Source organism: Notolepis coatsorum (genome assembly GCF_963971535.1).
Source record: "Notolepis coatsorum genome assembly, chromosome: 7".
Taxonomy (NCBI): Eukaryota; Metazoa; Chordata; class Actinopteri; order Aulopiformes; family Paralepididae; genus Notolepis; species Notolepis coatsorum.
In genome coordinates this window covers 4,042,700-4,058,188 of record NC_140171.1, presented here as the reverse complement: position 1 = coordinate 4,058,188, position 15,489 = coordinate 4,042,700, and the positions used below count along the sequence as shown (strand labels likewise).

Here is a 15,489-nt window from a genome sequence, read left to right as displayed (position 1 = left end):
CACATCCTCTCACACACTGAGCAGAGCCTGTGTCATGACATCACATCTGCTCTTGTTTTTTTTTGTTTTTTTTATCTACTTTTTCTCCCCCTTTTTTTCCGTATTTTTCTCCCATCCCAATTTAGTCGTTATGCCAATTCCCTTCCTGGTCGTTGCGCACTTTTGCCCCCTACTGTCACCCTGGGGAGGGAGAAGACTACCACATGCCTTCCTCCGATACTCCTCTGGAGTCAGCCAGACGCTTCTTTTCACCTGACAGCGAGGACTCCCACCGGGGGAGTGTAACGCGTGGGAGGATCACACCGTCTCCCCCAGATCCCTTCCCTGCTGAACAGGCGCCCCGACCGACCAGTAGGAGTCGCTGTTTACAACGACCAGGATACATACCCCACTGGCTTCCCACCCGCTAACACTGCCAATTGTGTTAGTATAGGGACGACTGACCAAGCCGGAGGTACCGCTGACAGCTGGTGCTCCTGGTTTGTTACATCTTTCCACTCTCTTCAATAAAGCCGTTTGTCTTCACCATCATCTCTGCCTGTCTCTCTGTGTCGGCGAGCCCTGTAGAAAAAGACACTTATAGGTGGCGTGTGACAGGGTCCACTGCTACACTGTGTAAGACAGGGTACATCTGTAATGCCGTCAAACAGCGCCCCCTCTAGGCGAAAACCTTTCTGATGTGTGGGTTAGTTGAGTGAGTGGGGACAGGGGGGGGAGGCTGCTGTTGGTGGCCACACCTCAGACTCTGCCAGGAGAGGTCTGGAGAAACTTGCAGTATGATCAATTACTAGTTATATATATATATAATATATATATCAAGTCAAGTCAAGTGTTACTTTATTAATCCTGTTGGGGAAATGCAGGTATCATAGCAGCATGGGGGGGGGGTACAAGCAGAAGAGGTATTAATAGCAATAATTATAGTAATAACCATAGAACACAGCGATAGCACGCAGTAGTAATAGTGGTAATGGTGATACTAATGATAATAGTAGTGGGATGGCAGGATTCAATCAGTCAGTAATAATAATGATGATAGTATTCATGGTCCATAACGTAGTAGCAGACTGCACCAGAGTCTGTGCAGTGATTAGTATTAAGAGTCAGGCAGACAGTCCTAAAAGTTCTCAAATTCTCCAGCCGTTAGCTCTCCAGCCAAATTGGCAGCAGTCCGTGCCCATGGCTGTGGAGCGTGATGGCTACTGACACAAAGGACTGGCCAAGGCGGTATGTGGTGTGTCGTGGTGGGGGGGGGGATACGTCTGTGGCTGAGCGTCCTCCTCATCTTAGCTGGCGCCTCATAGAGGAGGTGGGAGAGGTTTTCCAGTATAGCATCCAGTTTATTCCTCATCCTCCTCCTCTCTGCCACCACCTCTAGTTTGACCAGTTCGACTCCCTCTACGGAACTAGCCTTCCTCGCCGGCTTGTTCAGTGTGTTAGTGTCTCCTGAGTTGCTGTTCTCTCCAACGTTTTGTTTTTAAAAACACTATTATGGTAGTAGTAAGTCATACTGGCCAGCGGTATAACTAGTAAGAGTAGGTAATGGATTTATACAGATATATAGACATAGTATATACAGGTATGTAAAAATGATTATATGCAAGTATATTAATTTCAGACAGAAAATATGTGGATAAATATACTGTAAATATGAATATATAAATAATATATATGTATGGTATATAGAGCATTATTTTACATGCTATCATACAGAGTCAAGATAAGATGTGCCTTTATTGATCCCCTTGGGAACATTTGGACATCATGGCAGAATGAGGGTGGGGAGGTACAGGTATGGGCGGCAGGGTGATAGATGAAAGACATACATTTATGTGGGTAGTTATATGGGTAGTCTATAGTTTGAGGTAGGTAGTTATGTGTACAGTAAGGCAGGTGGAGACAGCAGGTGTACATTGAACATAGACAACAGAGTTCAGAGTTCGTACAGTATATGGGTAACAGAGCCTATATAGAGTATAGGCAATGGGGTTCAGAGTTCAGAGTTTATACGGTATCGGGCGGGGCTGCCATCGTGGTACATAGTTCATATAGATAAGAGACTGAATGAATGAATGAATGAATGAATGAATGAATGAATGAATGAATGAAAACTTCATTTAACAGATTACAGAATGGGTACAATACAGTACGGCTCAATACACACAATTGTTAGGGGATGCAGACCAGAGAAAGACGTTCGTCTTGTTTACATCAGGGTCCCCCCATTTTCAATTCATCGTTCGTAACATATATGACATACACGACATACAGATAGACAGTACTGCTACATCTAGACATTTATGACATACCAGATTTACAAATACAGTACTGTTTGTGATACAAAAATAGTCTAAAAAAAGAGAGTATATACATTTGACTTGTAAGAATTTAATTATAAAGGGACTCCCAATAATAATCTCTGTAACCCCCCCCCCCTCTTCCTCCCCTCCCCTCCCAAGGGCAAACAGAACCGCATGGGCTCTGACTGGGGGTAGGGGGCAGAGCCATAATAGCAGAAGTTCAAGTCCGAGTGATTGACGGGTGCAACGAGCCCATGACACGACGGCGGGACGACGCGCGCGCAGCCAGCCAATCAGAGGCTCGCGAGGGCGTGCCGCGCGGTCCAAAAATTTTCCGCGGCGCGCGCCACACGGGCCGCAGAGACACCCAGAAGAGATGGAACAGCCCGGTCTCAACCGGTTCCAACCGGTCTCGGGTTCGAAGCATGAGTCGCTGAGAGAGAGGAGGAGGAGAAGCAACACTCTGCACTAACAAACTAAAACAACCACACGCCTGCTGCTTATATCCAACGTTATTATCATATGTGCGAGTAGAGAAAATAAAACTCAAGACTCTTTTTTATTATGACCCCGGAATTGGCAGTGTAACTCCTCTCTCGCTGTTAATTCTATGTTAGCTTAGCTTTAGCTCGGGGGTTAGCCACCGAGTCGTCATTGACTTGCGTTGCGTTAGCAGCGTTAGCTCTGTTAGCTGTTATCCTAGCAGCGACTTTTCTTTTTTTATCATCATCATCATCATAGATTATCGTCGGTGGCTATTCTTTCGGCGAGTATTTTTGGGGGAATGCATTCTCCACACGCCCGTTGACCGAACAGCGACAGTAATAAATAATATCCAGTTATTAACGGTTGGTTTTTTCTTTGGAGGCTAACGTTGTTAGCTTGTTAGCCGGGGAAGCTAACTGTAAACCAGCCCCAGTTGGATGGCAGCAGCAGCGTGGAGGATTCTCCTTATTATTATTATCATGAGATAAGTTTGTTTCTTCTCATCAAAGTCAACGCGTTGGGAATAACGGTATTTTGTTTTTTTTATATATAATAACGCTAAGACCATCTATTTTTTTTGCCCAAAAAAACCCCGAACACCTATCAGGTAAGTTTGACCAAGAAGAAAAAACATTATCACCTCAAGCTAATAGTGTTAGCTTAGCTGGTTAGCATGACCTGCTCCTCGCATCTCTGCTGCCCAGTTAATGTTATTAGAATGGTTGTGGTTTGCTTTTGTAAAGAGGAGACTTACAAAACATGACTTTAAGTGACTGTACGGGTTACTAACTTGCATGTTTTTGCTACTAGCAGTGTGTTTTATTGCCAAGTGCTTGACTTGCGCGGATCTCTTTCCTCTCTCTCGTTAAAAAGAGACTCCCAGCCAACTGTTCGAGGGAGGGGTTGTTGCAGCAGTACTAGAGGTGGACACGTGGGGGCGTTGTTTTCCCACCCACAGTAGCTTACGGTTTAGCCTGTGTTGTCAGAGGTAGCTTCGATTCCCTATGAATTGAAAATGGGGGGGGGGGGGCCTGATGTAAACAAGACAAAAGTCTTTCTCTGGTCTGCATCCCCTCAACAATTGTGTGTATTGAGCCGTACTGTATATTGTACCCATTCTGCAATCTGTTAAATAAAGTTTTCATTCATTCGTTCATTCATTCTACCCGGCTAGCTCCCAACACATCCATTGTGTCACAAACAACTTGCTACCTGCTGACTGTGTGAATGAATGGTAACCTTATGAACTCGTTTACTCCCCTCCTCTCCCCCCTCCCCCTGCTATAGCTCTATGCCGGCAGAAATGACAATGTTGGCAGATCATACAGCCAGACAGCTGCTGGACTTTAGTCAGAAACTGGACATCAACCTGCTGGACAATGTCGTCAACTCCATGTACTATGACATTGGAACCCAGGTGAGAAGAACCACTTCATCATGTGCAGTTCATCAGAGCTCTCTAAATGTTAGGGATGCACCCACGCTGCTTTCTCAGAGTACTACACCTTGGCTTCAGTATCATCATCAGCCGATACTGGGTACCAATCCGACTCATCGCTTTCACTGAACAGTGTGGACTGAGATAATGGCTTTACATTTAGCTCACGCTTTTATCAAAAGTGATGTGCGAATTCAAGCAAGTCAGCAAGAGAGGTACCTCTCTGACGGCTAATGGTCAGTGGCATTGTTCGTCAAATGGTAACAAGCTTTACTCTATTATACGCTGCTGCTGACTTACTACCACACTGTCTTTATACCTGTATCACTGTACATATTAATACTACAACTCTATACAATACATACACCTCATTAGCACTATTCCTCAGTAGTACTAATTTATATGTTTTATACTCGGTTTAAAGTTTAGCCATATTTTCAGAAAATTGGCCTAAAAGACCATACCCAAGTAAATGGAAGATTGCTCCACTTCTACAAGATCCATTTGCATGTTATTGGTATAGGACATCTATGGACCCCAGTGAATGTATTCCCAGTGTCAGAAATATATATGATATAATATTGTGTCTGTTACTAGGCTTGAGTAAATTGTAATGAACCAAAGGAGAATATAAATTATAATTATTTTTTTCTTTGACTGTGAATAACAAACACCATGCTAACATTGACCAGACGTGAGCAATTGCCACTGAGCTCATTCAGCACCTTCTTGAGATCAAGTGTACTAGTAAAAATCTAAGCAAAGCAATAAAGGGCAGATGATTTTCATTTTTTTTTGTAGATGCAGTACAGAATTTTGCCACCCGGACACATGCAATTTGAAATATGAATATAGAATAAAGACAAAATATAGATAAATGAATTACCTTATTATGCCCAAGTCATACATCTATGGATCGGGCCACGTCTCCTATTTCCAATCTGGATTTAGTATATCACCAGGCGTCCGTTACAGGGCAGCAAAGACCGTGAATGAAATCTACTGTAAGTACAGTTACACTTTGACTGCTGTTTTCATAGGGTTAGGGTCTTTACTCTTGGCTACATTTGAAAAAGAAACAACATGAATTAATACAGACTGTATTGATCTATTTATGACATGAAATAAATCTCTACCCGGTACCGGGCCGATCGGGCTCAAGGGGTTAATCATGATCTCACTATATGTCTCGTTCATGTATGTGACGAATACATCTCTTGAATCTCTTGAATCTTGAAATTGGTACATTGTATATTACTGTTGCACTTTACTGTTACATTTGCACTTTGGTTGGATGCCAAGCTTCATTTCGTTGTACTGTACTTGTGCTGTATAATGACAATAAATTAAATAATCTAAATAATTAATCATAATATAACAATATATATGACATTGTATTTAGGGATGGCCGATATCTGCATTAAAATGTGATATCGGAAAATATCGATATCGGTTTTCAAAATTTTTATTTATTTATTTTTTTTACATCTCTATAACCTTTATTTACCCAGGCAACCAAGTAAGAACAAATTCTGATTTTATTTATTGTCAAAAGTATGCATAATGATGTGTTAATTCCACAACAAGAGATATGTAATGTTAATTACCTGAAATTATTCCATTTTGGGGGGGGGGGGGGGGGACCCTGCATATATCGGTTGGTATCGGAAATTAAGAGTTGGACAATATCGGTATATCGGTATCGGTAAAAAAGCCAATATCGAGCATCCCTAATTGTATTATAAATATATATATATATATATTATAGTGTGAGTTTCTGCAGACCTCTCTTGGTAAAGCCTGAGGTGTGGCCAGCAATAGCAGCCCTTCTCTCATCCCCACTCCAACCCACACATCAGACCAAAACAATACAAAACAAAAAGTAAACTTTATTGTCATTTGCCATAATGTGCAAGACATACAGATTTTTTTTATTATTACGTTCCCCCCTTCCCACGGTGTATATAAAAATATCTTGACAATATAAACATAAAAAGTAACATATTGGACACAATATACACACACGATATACAATATAAACGGTAGCTAAAAAGTACAGTATGAAGAGGGGCTATTTTGCCTAGAGCTCGCTGTTTGATGGGAGGCCCCCGAGTTCCCTTGGTGCCCTTGTGCCAAGCATGTCTCACTGTAAATGTTCTTATAAATGTGTTTTAGCCGCTATAAATCAAACATTCTACGTAAGAAATGGAATGGACCATATTTTAGTATTGGGTGAAATTCTCCGATACCCTCTTTTAGCCTTGTATTCGACCGATATCGGTGCATCCCTGGTTCCTGTGTGTAGTAAATGGAGATGCGTATTGTCTGACACATTTCAATAGAGATACAAATACTGATGCCATAACAGTACTTCACTGTTAATTTAAGATTCATCTAGGTTTGGATTAAAAAAAACTGAACTGAGATTTAAAGAGAGGTTTACATTTAATACTGCTTAGTTTTAAACCACCCTAAGACACTCTAAATGGTGCATTTACAGACGAGCAACCAAGTGGTATTAAAAATCAGTCACTATATACTTTCTATCAAACATATTACTATACAACATACCGCATTCCTAATCATATGAAATCATACATAGTACAATATCGGCCCTTTGTTCGTTACGTTGGCATTCAAATCTTAATTAATGGGTTCGAACCGCCGCCCCAAAAAAATATGTATTTCGTTTTTTATTTTACACAAATGTATATCAGAATATCATAACATAACAGTATAATACACACAGCACGGGAGGAGCGTGAATCAAACTGGGAACCTTCCGATCACCAGACGACCTCCTTAGCCACTGTCGCCCCCCCCCCCCCCCCCTTTTTTTTATTATAATTTTCAGCATTTTTACAGCTTTTCTGGTCACGCAGGGCCGATAGAGGAGAGGGGGAACGGGAGGAGATGTGGGGGGGGAAGACGTGCGACAAATATCGCCGGGAGCGGGAGGCGAACCCGGGGCGGCCGCGTAGGTGTGTGAGGCACTATGCGTTGCGCCACGAGGGCGCCCACTGTCTCCCCCTTTTAACCGTTTTGTAAACTGAACCTCATCGCTCACCACAGCATTCCAGGGTTAGTTTCTACAAAGTAAATGCAGACGATAAAAAGGCTTTACTGTGTATCTGTTTCAGCAACGGATGGCCCAGGAGGTGCTGACCAACCTGAAGGACCACCCGGACGCCTGGACCAGGGTGGACACCATCCTGGAGTTCTCGCAGAACATGAAGACTAAAGTACGACACACACACAGCTGTTCTGCCTTATCCACAGAAAAGACACTCCTTTCTGTTCCCTTAGTCAGAATCTTTCACCGAGGACGATTTCCTGTTCACTGGATTGATGCGTACAGTAGACCCTTCGACAGCAGCACCCCAGTGTCTGTCGGGGGTTAAAGATATAGTACAATTTGGGCATTTGGCTGACGCCTTTATCCAAAGAGACTTACAGATTGTGAACAACATGTTGTCACCAGGAGGGGTACATCTCAGGCAGCTAAGGGTCGGTGGGATTGTTCATCAAATAGCAACTAGCTTGAGTGTTGTTCATAATAGTATAGAGACATATTAGCAAGATAGGTAGGTAGTAGTATTAGAATAGTACAATGAAAATCTTGTTTTTCAATCTTGTTGCATTTTTTAAACATAGAAAATTGTTGACATAAAATGAACAACCCAAAATGTTAGAGCTGATGACTGAAGCCCTTTGATGTCTATCCCCCCGGATATCAACAGATTCAAGCCGTGCTTCCTTTGAAATATTGCATAATATACACGGGTTACCTTGATGGTCAGTCTGCAGTTGTCAGTAGTTGTAAAGGATATCAGCTAGCTAGCACACAAACAAACACTTAGTGGAACTAGTTTGCTACAATTGAGTTCATTCAAGTTCACATCCACTGCAACCCTGACTATGTATTCATCACCTGCCGGCTCAGTTAGCCAGCGCTAACCTCCCGTAGTGTCGTACTGGGCTCTCAGTTAGCCAGCGCTAACCTCCCGTAGCGTCATACTGGGCTCTCAGTTAGCCAGCGCTAACCTCCCGTAGTGTCATACTGGGCTCTCAGTTAGCCAGCGCTAACCTCCCGTAGCGTCATACTGGGCTCTCAGTTAGCCAGCGCTAACCTCCCGTAGTGTCGTACTGGGCTCTCAGTTAGCCAGCGCTAACCTCCCGTAGCGTCGTACTGGGCTCTCAGTTAGCCAGCGCTAACCTCCCGTAGCGTCGTACTGGGCTCTCAGTTAGCCAGCGCTGCCGCTAACCTCCCATAGCGTCATACTGGGCTTTCAGTTAGCCAGCGCTAACCTCCCGTAGCGTCATACTGGGCTCTCAGTTAGCCAGCGCTAACCTCCCGTAGCGTTGTACTGGGCTCTCAGTTAGCCAGCGCTAACCTCCCGTAGCGTCGTACTGGGCTCTCAGTTAGCCAGCGCTAACCTCCCGTAGCGTCGTACTGGGCTCTCAGTTAGCCAGCGCTAACCTCCGTAGCGTCATACTGGGCTCTCAGTTAGCCAGCGCTAACCTCCCGTAGCGTCGTACTGGGCTCATTAGTTTGTTTGAATTTGAAAGCCAAATGTTGTTATGATACTAACTTGACGTCTCCTTTCACTGAACTGAGGCTACGTTTAGACGGAGAGAGTCTGAACAGAAACCGCAAAAGTCGTCTTGCGGTCTCACTTTTAATTTTGCGTTTAGACTAGTGTTTTGGGATGGAATTCTCCGTGCAGACGAGGCTGTAACAACTCGAGACAACGGAGCCCCGCTGTCACACGATTGGCGCATATGTCACATGACGTGCTGTGAAGACCCGCCCTACTCTGCCTCTGATTCGCAGACTGTCGGTGGGGAATGTGATTGGACCAAAGCAGAGTCACTCACAGACAGTGGGTCCAGTCATAATAGTTGTGATAGCCGCGGGACAGATTCTTGTGTATTTAAAAGTACTGCCAATGTAGCCTTCAGGTGATCACCATGGATAGAATCAGACATGCTTTGTTTACGCTTCTAGGCTACTGGCGCATGCCTGTGATGTAAGCAGTACGCGCGACGAGAGCCTTGACAACCCTTTCGTCATCGTTTTATGCGGTTTGACAGTTTAGATGAGAGCGCAAAGGTTTATCGTTTCTAGGAATTCCACCCTGGAAGGTGGTCTCACTTTTTTACGGTTTCACCCCGTAAAAACGGCGTTTCCGTATAAACGAAAGGCACATCCGAAAAAATATTTTTGCGGATTCACCTGCTAGTGTTTCCGTCTAAACAGGGCCTGAGACATACTGAGAGTTGGCTGTGCTTCGAAAGGGTGTGCACACTTTTTTTTTATGGCAAAACAAATAAATGAAAAAGTGATACTCATGACATTACCATTCCACAATAAGCAAGTAATACTTTGTACTTGATCTTTATGGGGTCAGTTCCCATTGGGGCCACCTATGCTAGAAACTTGTAAGGTGTTTTGGGGGGAAATGCACCACCCAATGACCTTATTAAGTTGGTTGTCAGTAGGGATGCACCAATACGGCTTTCTGTCCCGATACCGATATCGATACCTGGCCTTTGGGTATCGGCCGAACAGTATAGACATGGACCGTCGTTTTGGGGTTATTGGACAAAAACTATTCAGATATAACATTTTACTCCATTAGAGAGTTAACGTGTCAGAAAGGCAGCAAATCAAGTCACTTTGCTTTGATTTCAGCCATGATCTACGCGTTTCTCTGACTATCAGATTTTAGTATCTCGCAAATTCTCAGACCTATTTTAGCCTGGTATCAGACCGGTATCGGTGCATCCCTAGTTATCAGACGTACTGTCCCTTCTTAGTCCATTCATCGGTCTTAAGGCCCACATTAGGGCTGCACGATGATTTTGGGAAATAATCTAATTGCGATTTTTCTGACAGATATTGCGATTAAATTTGCGATTATACTTTTTTTTTAAGCAGCCCCACAGAGGTTTATTGTAAAATGCGGCTTGCATCTGGCCTACGCATGGGTCTTTTCAAGACACCGAGCCTGAAAATATTTCTTTTTACCTGGGAATCGATACCGGTACCCAAAGGTACCTTTTTTTCTGTACTTTACTCTCCCTCTCTGAAGTCTAACCTTCACAACACGCAATCTAAAACCCCTTACCTCCCTCTCCCAAACCGATCTTGTATCTCAATGGGACTTCCTGGTTAAATGTCAAGTTAGACCGCGCTCTCAAGATTCGACTGGGTGCTGAAATCCCATTAAGTATTATATAAAAAAAGAAGCAGTGAAGCTAGACCAGCACTCTCAGGTTCAAGTATTTAATGGCAGCCTGAAACAAACATGTTTCGGAATTACATATTCCTTCTTCAGTGTTATAGCTTGCAATCACATTCCTATCACTTCCTGGTTAAATAAATGTAAAAAAAAATTGCATCATTCCAAATCGCGATTTCGATTTAAAATCGATTAATTGTGCAGCCCTAGCCCACATGTACCTCTGCGTGGAGCTGTAGCAGGTCTCTCTGTGGCTTTGGGCGCTAGCGGCGCTGCCCTCAGAAGCACCGGAGTCACTTTGGTGTTCGAATATAAAGTTCACTTTAGTTGAAAGAGTTGATTAGTAGTAGTTTTTGAATGCTTCGTTTTCCATGCTGAATGAGTTATTTCCTGAAGGAGAAGCACCTCTCTGGTAGGGCATAAAAGAAAATATTGTTTGGTTCCTGTTGGTTGTCAGTTAAGGCCATGGGTAGGTAGGGAATTTATTTTATTTGTATTTTTTTCCCACGGCGACTTATGGATAGGGAATTACTTTATTTAATTAAAATGTTCACAACAGCATGGATGCATGTACTCTGCCAGCATGTTTAATATCTATAATACTAAAGGTTTGACTAAGATTTTTATGAAACTTTATTGTAAAAAAAATTAAAATTAAAATTTTAAACTCATTAAATAAATTGGGTCACACCTAAATCGGCAGGGTCGATTGGCAACCGGAACCAAACCATTATTTTTGTTAGGCCCTATGACAAATAAGACTGTTCAATTACTTTATCTAAATCCAATCAATATTCCTAATGCCGTTTCAATGTAAGGTTATAAAAATAAACATTCATATAATAATACAATAACCTAAATATACAGCTAAGCCCCATTGTATTCTGAAATGTAGACTTTAACAGTGTAGGCAACTAAGCCAATAGAAATAAGGTATAACTCATGAGTGCTTTGGCTCCTATAGGAGTCCTTGAGCTTTTAGTTTGTTTTAGTATTACGCTACATTTAATAATGTCATTTATCAGCTATCTGTGATAGGAGTGCAGATGTTTCTGCACTCCCTGCAAGAAGAATCACATATTAGTCGTTTATCATGAGTGGGATTCATCCAAAAACTGAGATAAGAGTGTCCTTCATTACTGGAAGAGATTCACTCTGAGGCGCTTTAACAATGGATCACTAGAAGGCTTGCCAGGGGCAAGGTCATCTCTTTAGACTGAGAAATTTAATACCAATACTTCAGTTGCTTGAAGGTATTGTGAACCCCCCCCCCCCCGGAACAGTCAGTTTTCCAAACACCCCACCCCACACATCAATCTCCACCACGTCAATCCCCACCACGTCAATCCCCACCACATCCCCATCCAAGACACACACTCTGAGGCATAACAAAAAATATTGTTAGTTTCCTGTTGGTTGTCAGTTAAGGCCATGGGTAGGTAGAATTTATTTTATTTTATTCTTTCCCACGGCGACTATGGATAGGGAATTTCTTTATTTAATTAAAATGTTTACAACAACATGGATGCATGTACTCTGCCAGCATGTTTAATATCCATAATACTAAAGGTTTGACTAAGATTTATATGAAACTTTATTCTTAAAAAAAAAAAAAAAAATTATTTCTTTTTTACTCATAAACTATATTGGGTCGCACCTAAATCGGCAGGGTCGGTCGGCAACCGGAAACAAACCATTATTTTTTTAGGCCTATGGCCCTCCTGTGTGATTGCATGTAGCGACATTTCTTTGACATCAACTAATCAATGAATTGACCAAGACTAAGAGTTTATTATTTTTTTTATCCACTTTTTCTCCCCATTTTCAATTTTTCTCCCATCCCAATTTCGTATTTATCCAATTCTTCCCTCCTCTGTCTTGAACGTTGCTAGACTATGCCTCCCACAGGTTGGTTGTAGTGAGGACAGAAGCCTTGCATCACGTGTCCCCTCCGGTACACGAGGAGGCAGCCTGTCGCATCTTTTCACCGCAGCAGCTCGAGCTCTCAGTGGCGAGGAGTAACGCGTGGGAGGCTCACGCTGCCCCCGTCACTTCCTGACTCTGCTGTACAGGCGCACCAACCGACCTGTAGGAGTCGCTGTCCACAAAGTCAAATCCCCACCCCCCGGCTTTCCCACCCTCTAACACTTGCCAATTGTGTTAGTATGAACGACCAGCCAAGCCGGTAGCAACGCCGAGAGCTGGGCTCGAACCCAGCGTCTCCTGTGTTAGTGGCGAGCGCCTTGCCCACTGCGCCACTCAGCCGCCCAGACTTAAGAGTTTCTTTAGTGCAGGACAGACAGCCCCTTTTTATTGAGGAGTATTTCTGATGTTTTTCTCTGTGGTAAGCCCCTAATGCTCTCATTCCTCCCTCCAGTACTACGCCCTACAGATCCTGGAGACGGTGATCAAAACCCGCTGGAAGATTCTTCCCAGGAATCAGTGTGAAGGTAATGATGGTGACATTAAGCCACTAATGAGCTGCTGCCGTTTCTGTACCCCGGGGCTGTGTTTACATGGACGTTAACGGTGCTATAGATGACATTCAGCAGACCACCCTCTTACAAAGGCGCACTGGCATTGGTTCAGCTTGCTAGTGCGTAAGAACAAGAGGAACAGAAAAGTGAAACGCGCAATGTTGTTTATACCTTGTTGCTTCGGTAACGTGGTTCGTGAGCGTTCACACAGTTTTGATTGTAGTAGAAACCGAGCATTCAATTATGTGATTATGTAAACAGACGCACTCATTATTATTTTGTAATGAGTGTGTTTCTGTTAACACTTTGGTTGCCACTTGTTAACATGGTCAAATGTGGTTGGATGCCAGCACCCACTTCAATGATAGCGTTGTGAACGCATAATCTCTGTCTTAAATTATGGCTATGTGTCTAATCTGCCCGTTGTTTATCAATGACTTGTTTGCAGTCAACATTGTCGAAACGGATTGTTTTTTAATTGGTTCATTTCCGTTTTATAGCATTTTGAAAAGCCCTCGTTTTTCTGGAAAATATATAGATTCCGTGATAAACGCCCTTTACTGGAATATTCTGGCATACACAAAAAACGTTGTCATTTTTCGGCCTATTTATGAATCGTTTTCAAATAAACGCTAGATTATCGATAGTATGTGTACTTATGCACGCTATATAAGCGAGCTGAAAAATATATTCTCATTTCCTGATCAGCGCGCACACACACACACATAGGGCACACGCTGATATATAGGTCAAAATAGATCCGATTACCCCAAGACTGGTAAAATAAATTGCTTACCTCAGATCAGATGTTCTCCAAAAAGATTATTCCAATTCCTGATCGCCATTCCAAATATCGATCGCGTTTATTGATTCAGCGTTGGGTACTGTAAATATGTATTCCACATTGTTTTGCGGCTCGGCGATCACTTGGATCCTTCCAGGGCTGTACGCTAAGCTTTTTCACTAGGGGCACACTTGCCCCTAAATGAGAAATTTAGGGGCAAAAAATATTTTTTAATAACAATTTTACCATTATTAAAAAAAATATGTTCCTCCTGCCTCATTACTGTGGTCCTTTTATTTAACATTTAAGTGCGTTTGTTTTCAGGTTTGTATCTTTTATAATGAACCAACTGAGAGTGTGTAAATCACTAATAGAACAAAAACAACAAACTGTGTGTGTGTGTGCGCGCGCTTGTGTAGTGCTCCTTGAATGAGATCATCACAACACACACACACCATTAATCAGGAGGAGAAGAAACTCTGCATACATTTGTTTCACAATGAAAAGTGCTTTAGAAATCAAATGAATTATTATTATTGTAAATAACCTCATGAAAGGTTTATTATTTGTATGGGTAATTACCTGCTTCATATTTGTGATGTTACTGGTTTCAGTGTGTGCCTAAAGTGATCAATGTGTTGGGCCGTTTATAGAGATCTATGCCAATTAATGTTTATGTATATCCGGGACTTTTTTTATATAAGAATTGAGAGGTATTTGTATATATGACCTTTATTTTGAAAACTGTTGCAACGCAACCTTATTTACATTTGCGCTTTTGACAGTGAAATGTTCAGTCCAACTTAGCTCGAAGGAAAGACGAATAAAAAAGGTTTAATTGACCCGTATGAGGCTCTTACGGTAGGACTTTGATTGTTTATAGAAGTGGAATGTAATACTATGCAAAACGAGAAATAAACAGTGATTTTACCAGCAGTCATTTCATTTCATATACGGGGAACCGACTATTATTAGTATTATATTATTTGCATATCGTCTCATTATTAGATAGATAGGTTGATACTTTATTGATCCGCGGTGTCAATTTAAGTAGACAGTATTTCACGTCCTAATAGTGGGGTACTCACGTAATGCATGGCTGATCCTGAACGTTAGAAGTTTCCGTGTCCCCGTCAATCAATCATCACATCATCACGTCAATCATCATCATCTTATCATCTCTCCACATCGGACGTGGTTGTCATAAAATTGACTGATATCCATTATCCACTCCGTTGTTCTTGCGGAGCAAGAGCCATATTATTATTTAAAGGAAGCGGCCATATTCAGTTTCGTTTCGCTAGGAATTATGGGATTTGGTGTTGGATGTATAGACTACGCAGATAGGGACATAGTCTTTAATCGCACGATAGACTACAAGTTCCAAGTATATAGCGTGACCCAGATTCACTCCGCGCAAATCTTTTTTTTCACTCAGGCTATCGGTGATCGCAGTAAGTTCATTCATTGCCGACAGATTCTTTCATAGCACCACGACATTGTGTCGCACTGACAGCTCGCGTGAGTGGCGTCATCACACGCCTTGGATAATTTAGGAGTGAAATGCGAATGCAAGGCTTGAAAGCACTACTCGCAAGCCCGCCCCCAGATAATATTTACCAATCGCAACGGCCAATTAAAGGGGCAATTCGCGATCATATCATCGCAGTGTACAGGCCTGCCTTCAGTTGGCTTGACGGAAAAGAAAAATTAGGAAACTGCCCCCCCCCCCCCCCCCCCTTCATCAGTCTAATCTAAT

At 42.5% G+C, this 15,489-nt stretch overlaps 1 protein-coding gene across 1 annotated transcript in view; it reads left to right on the top strand.

Annotated features, from left to right (window-relative positions):
• Positions 1–2,755: 2,755 nt before the first annotated feature.
• Positions 2,756–15,489, top strand: part of xpo1a (exportin 1 a) — a 60,922-nt gene continuing 48,188 nt past the window's right edge. Inside the window, 4 exon segments of the mRNA XM_084318060.1 lie at positions 2,756–3,393; positions 4,074–4,203; positions 7,365–7,466; positions 12,847–12,919. Coding sequence (XP_084174186.1) covers positions 4,078–4,203; positions 7,365–7,466; positions 12,847–12,919 — 301 coding nt within the window. The 5' untranslated portion in view covers positions 2,756–3,393; positions 4,074–4,077.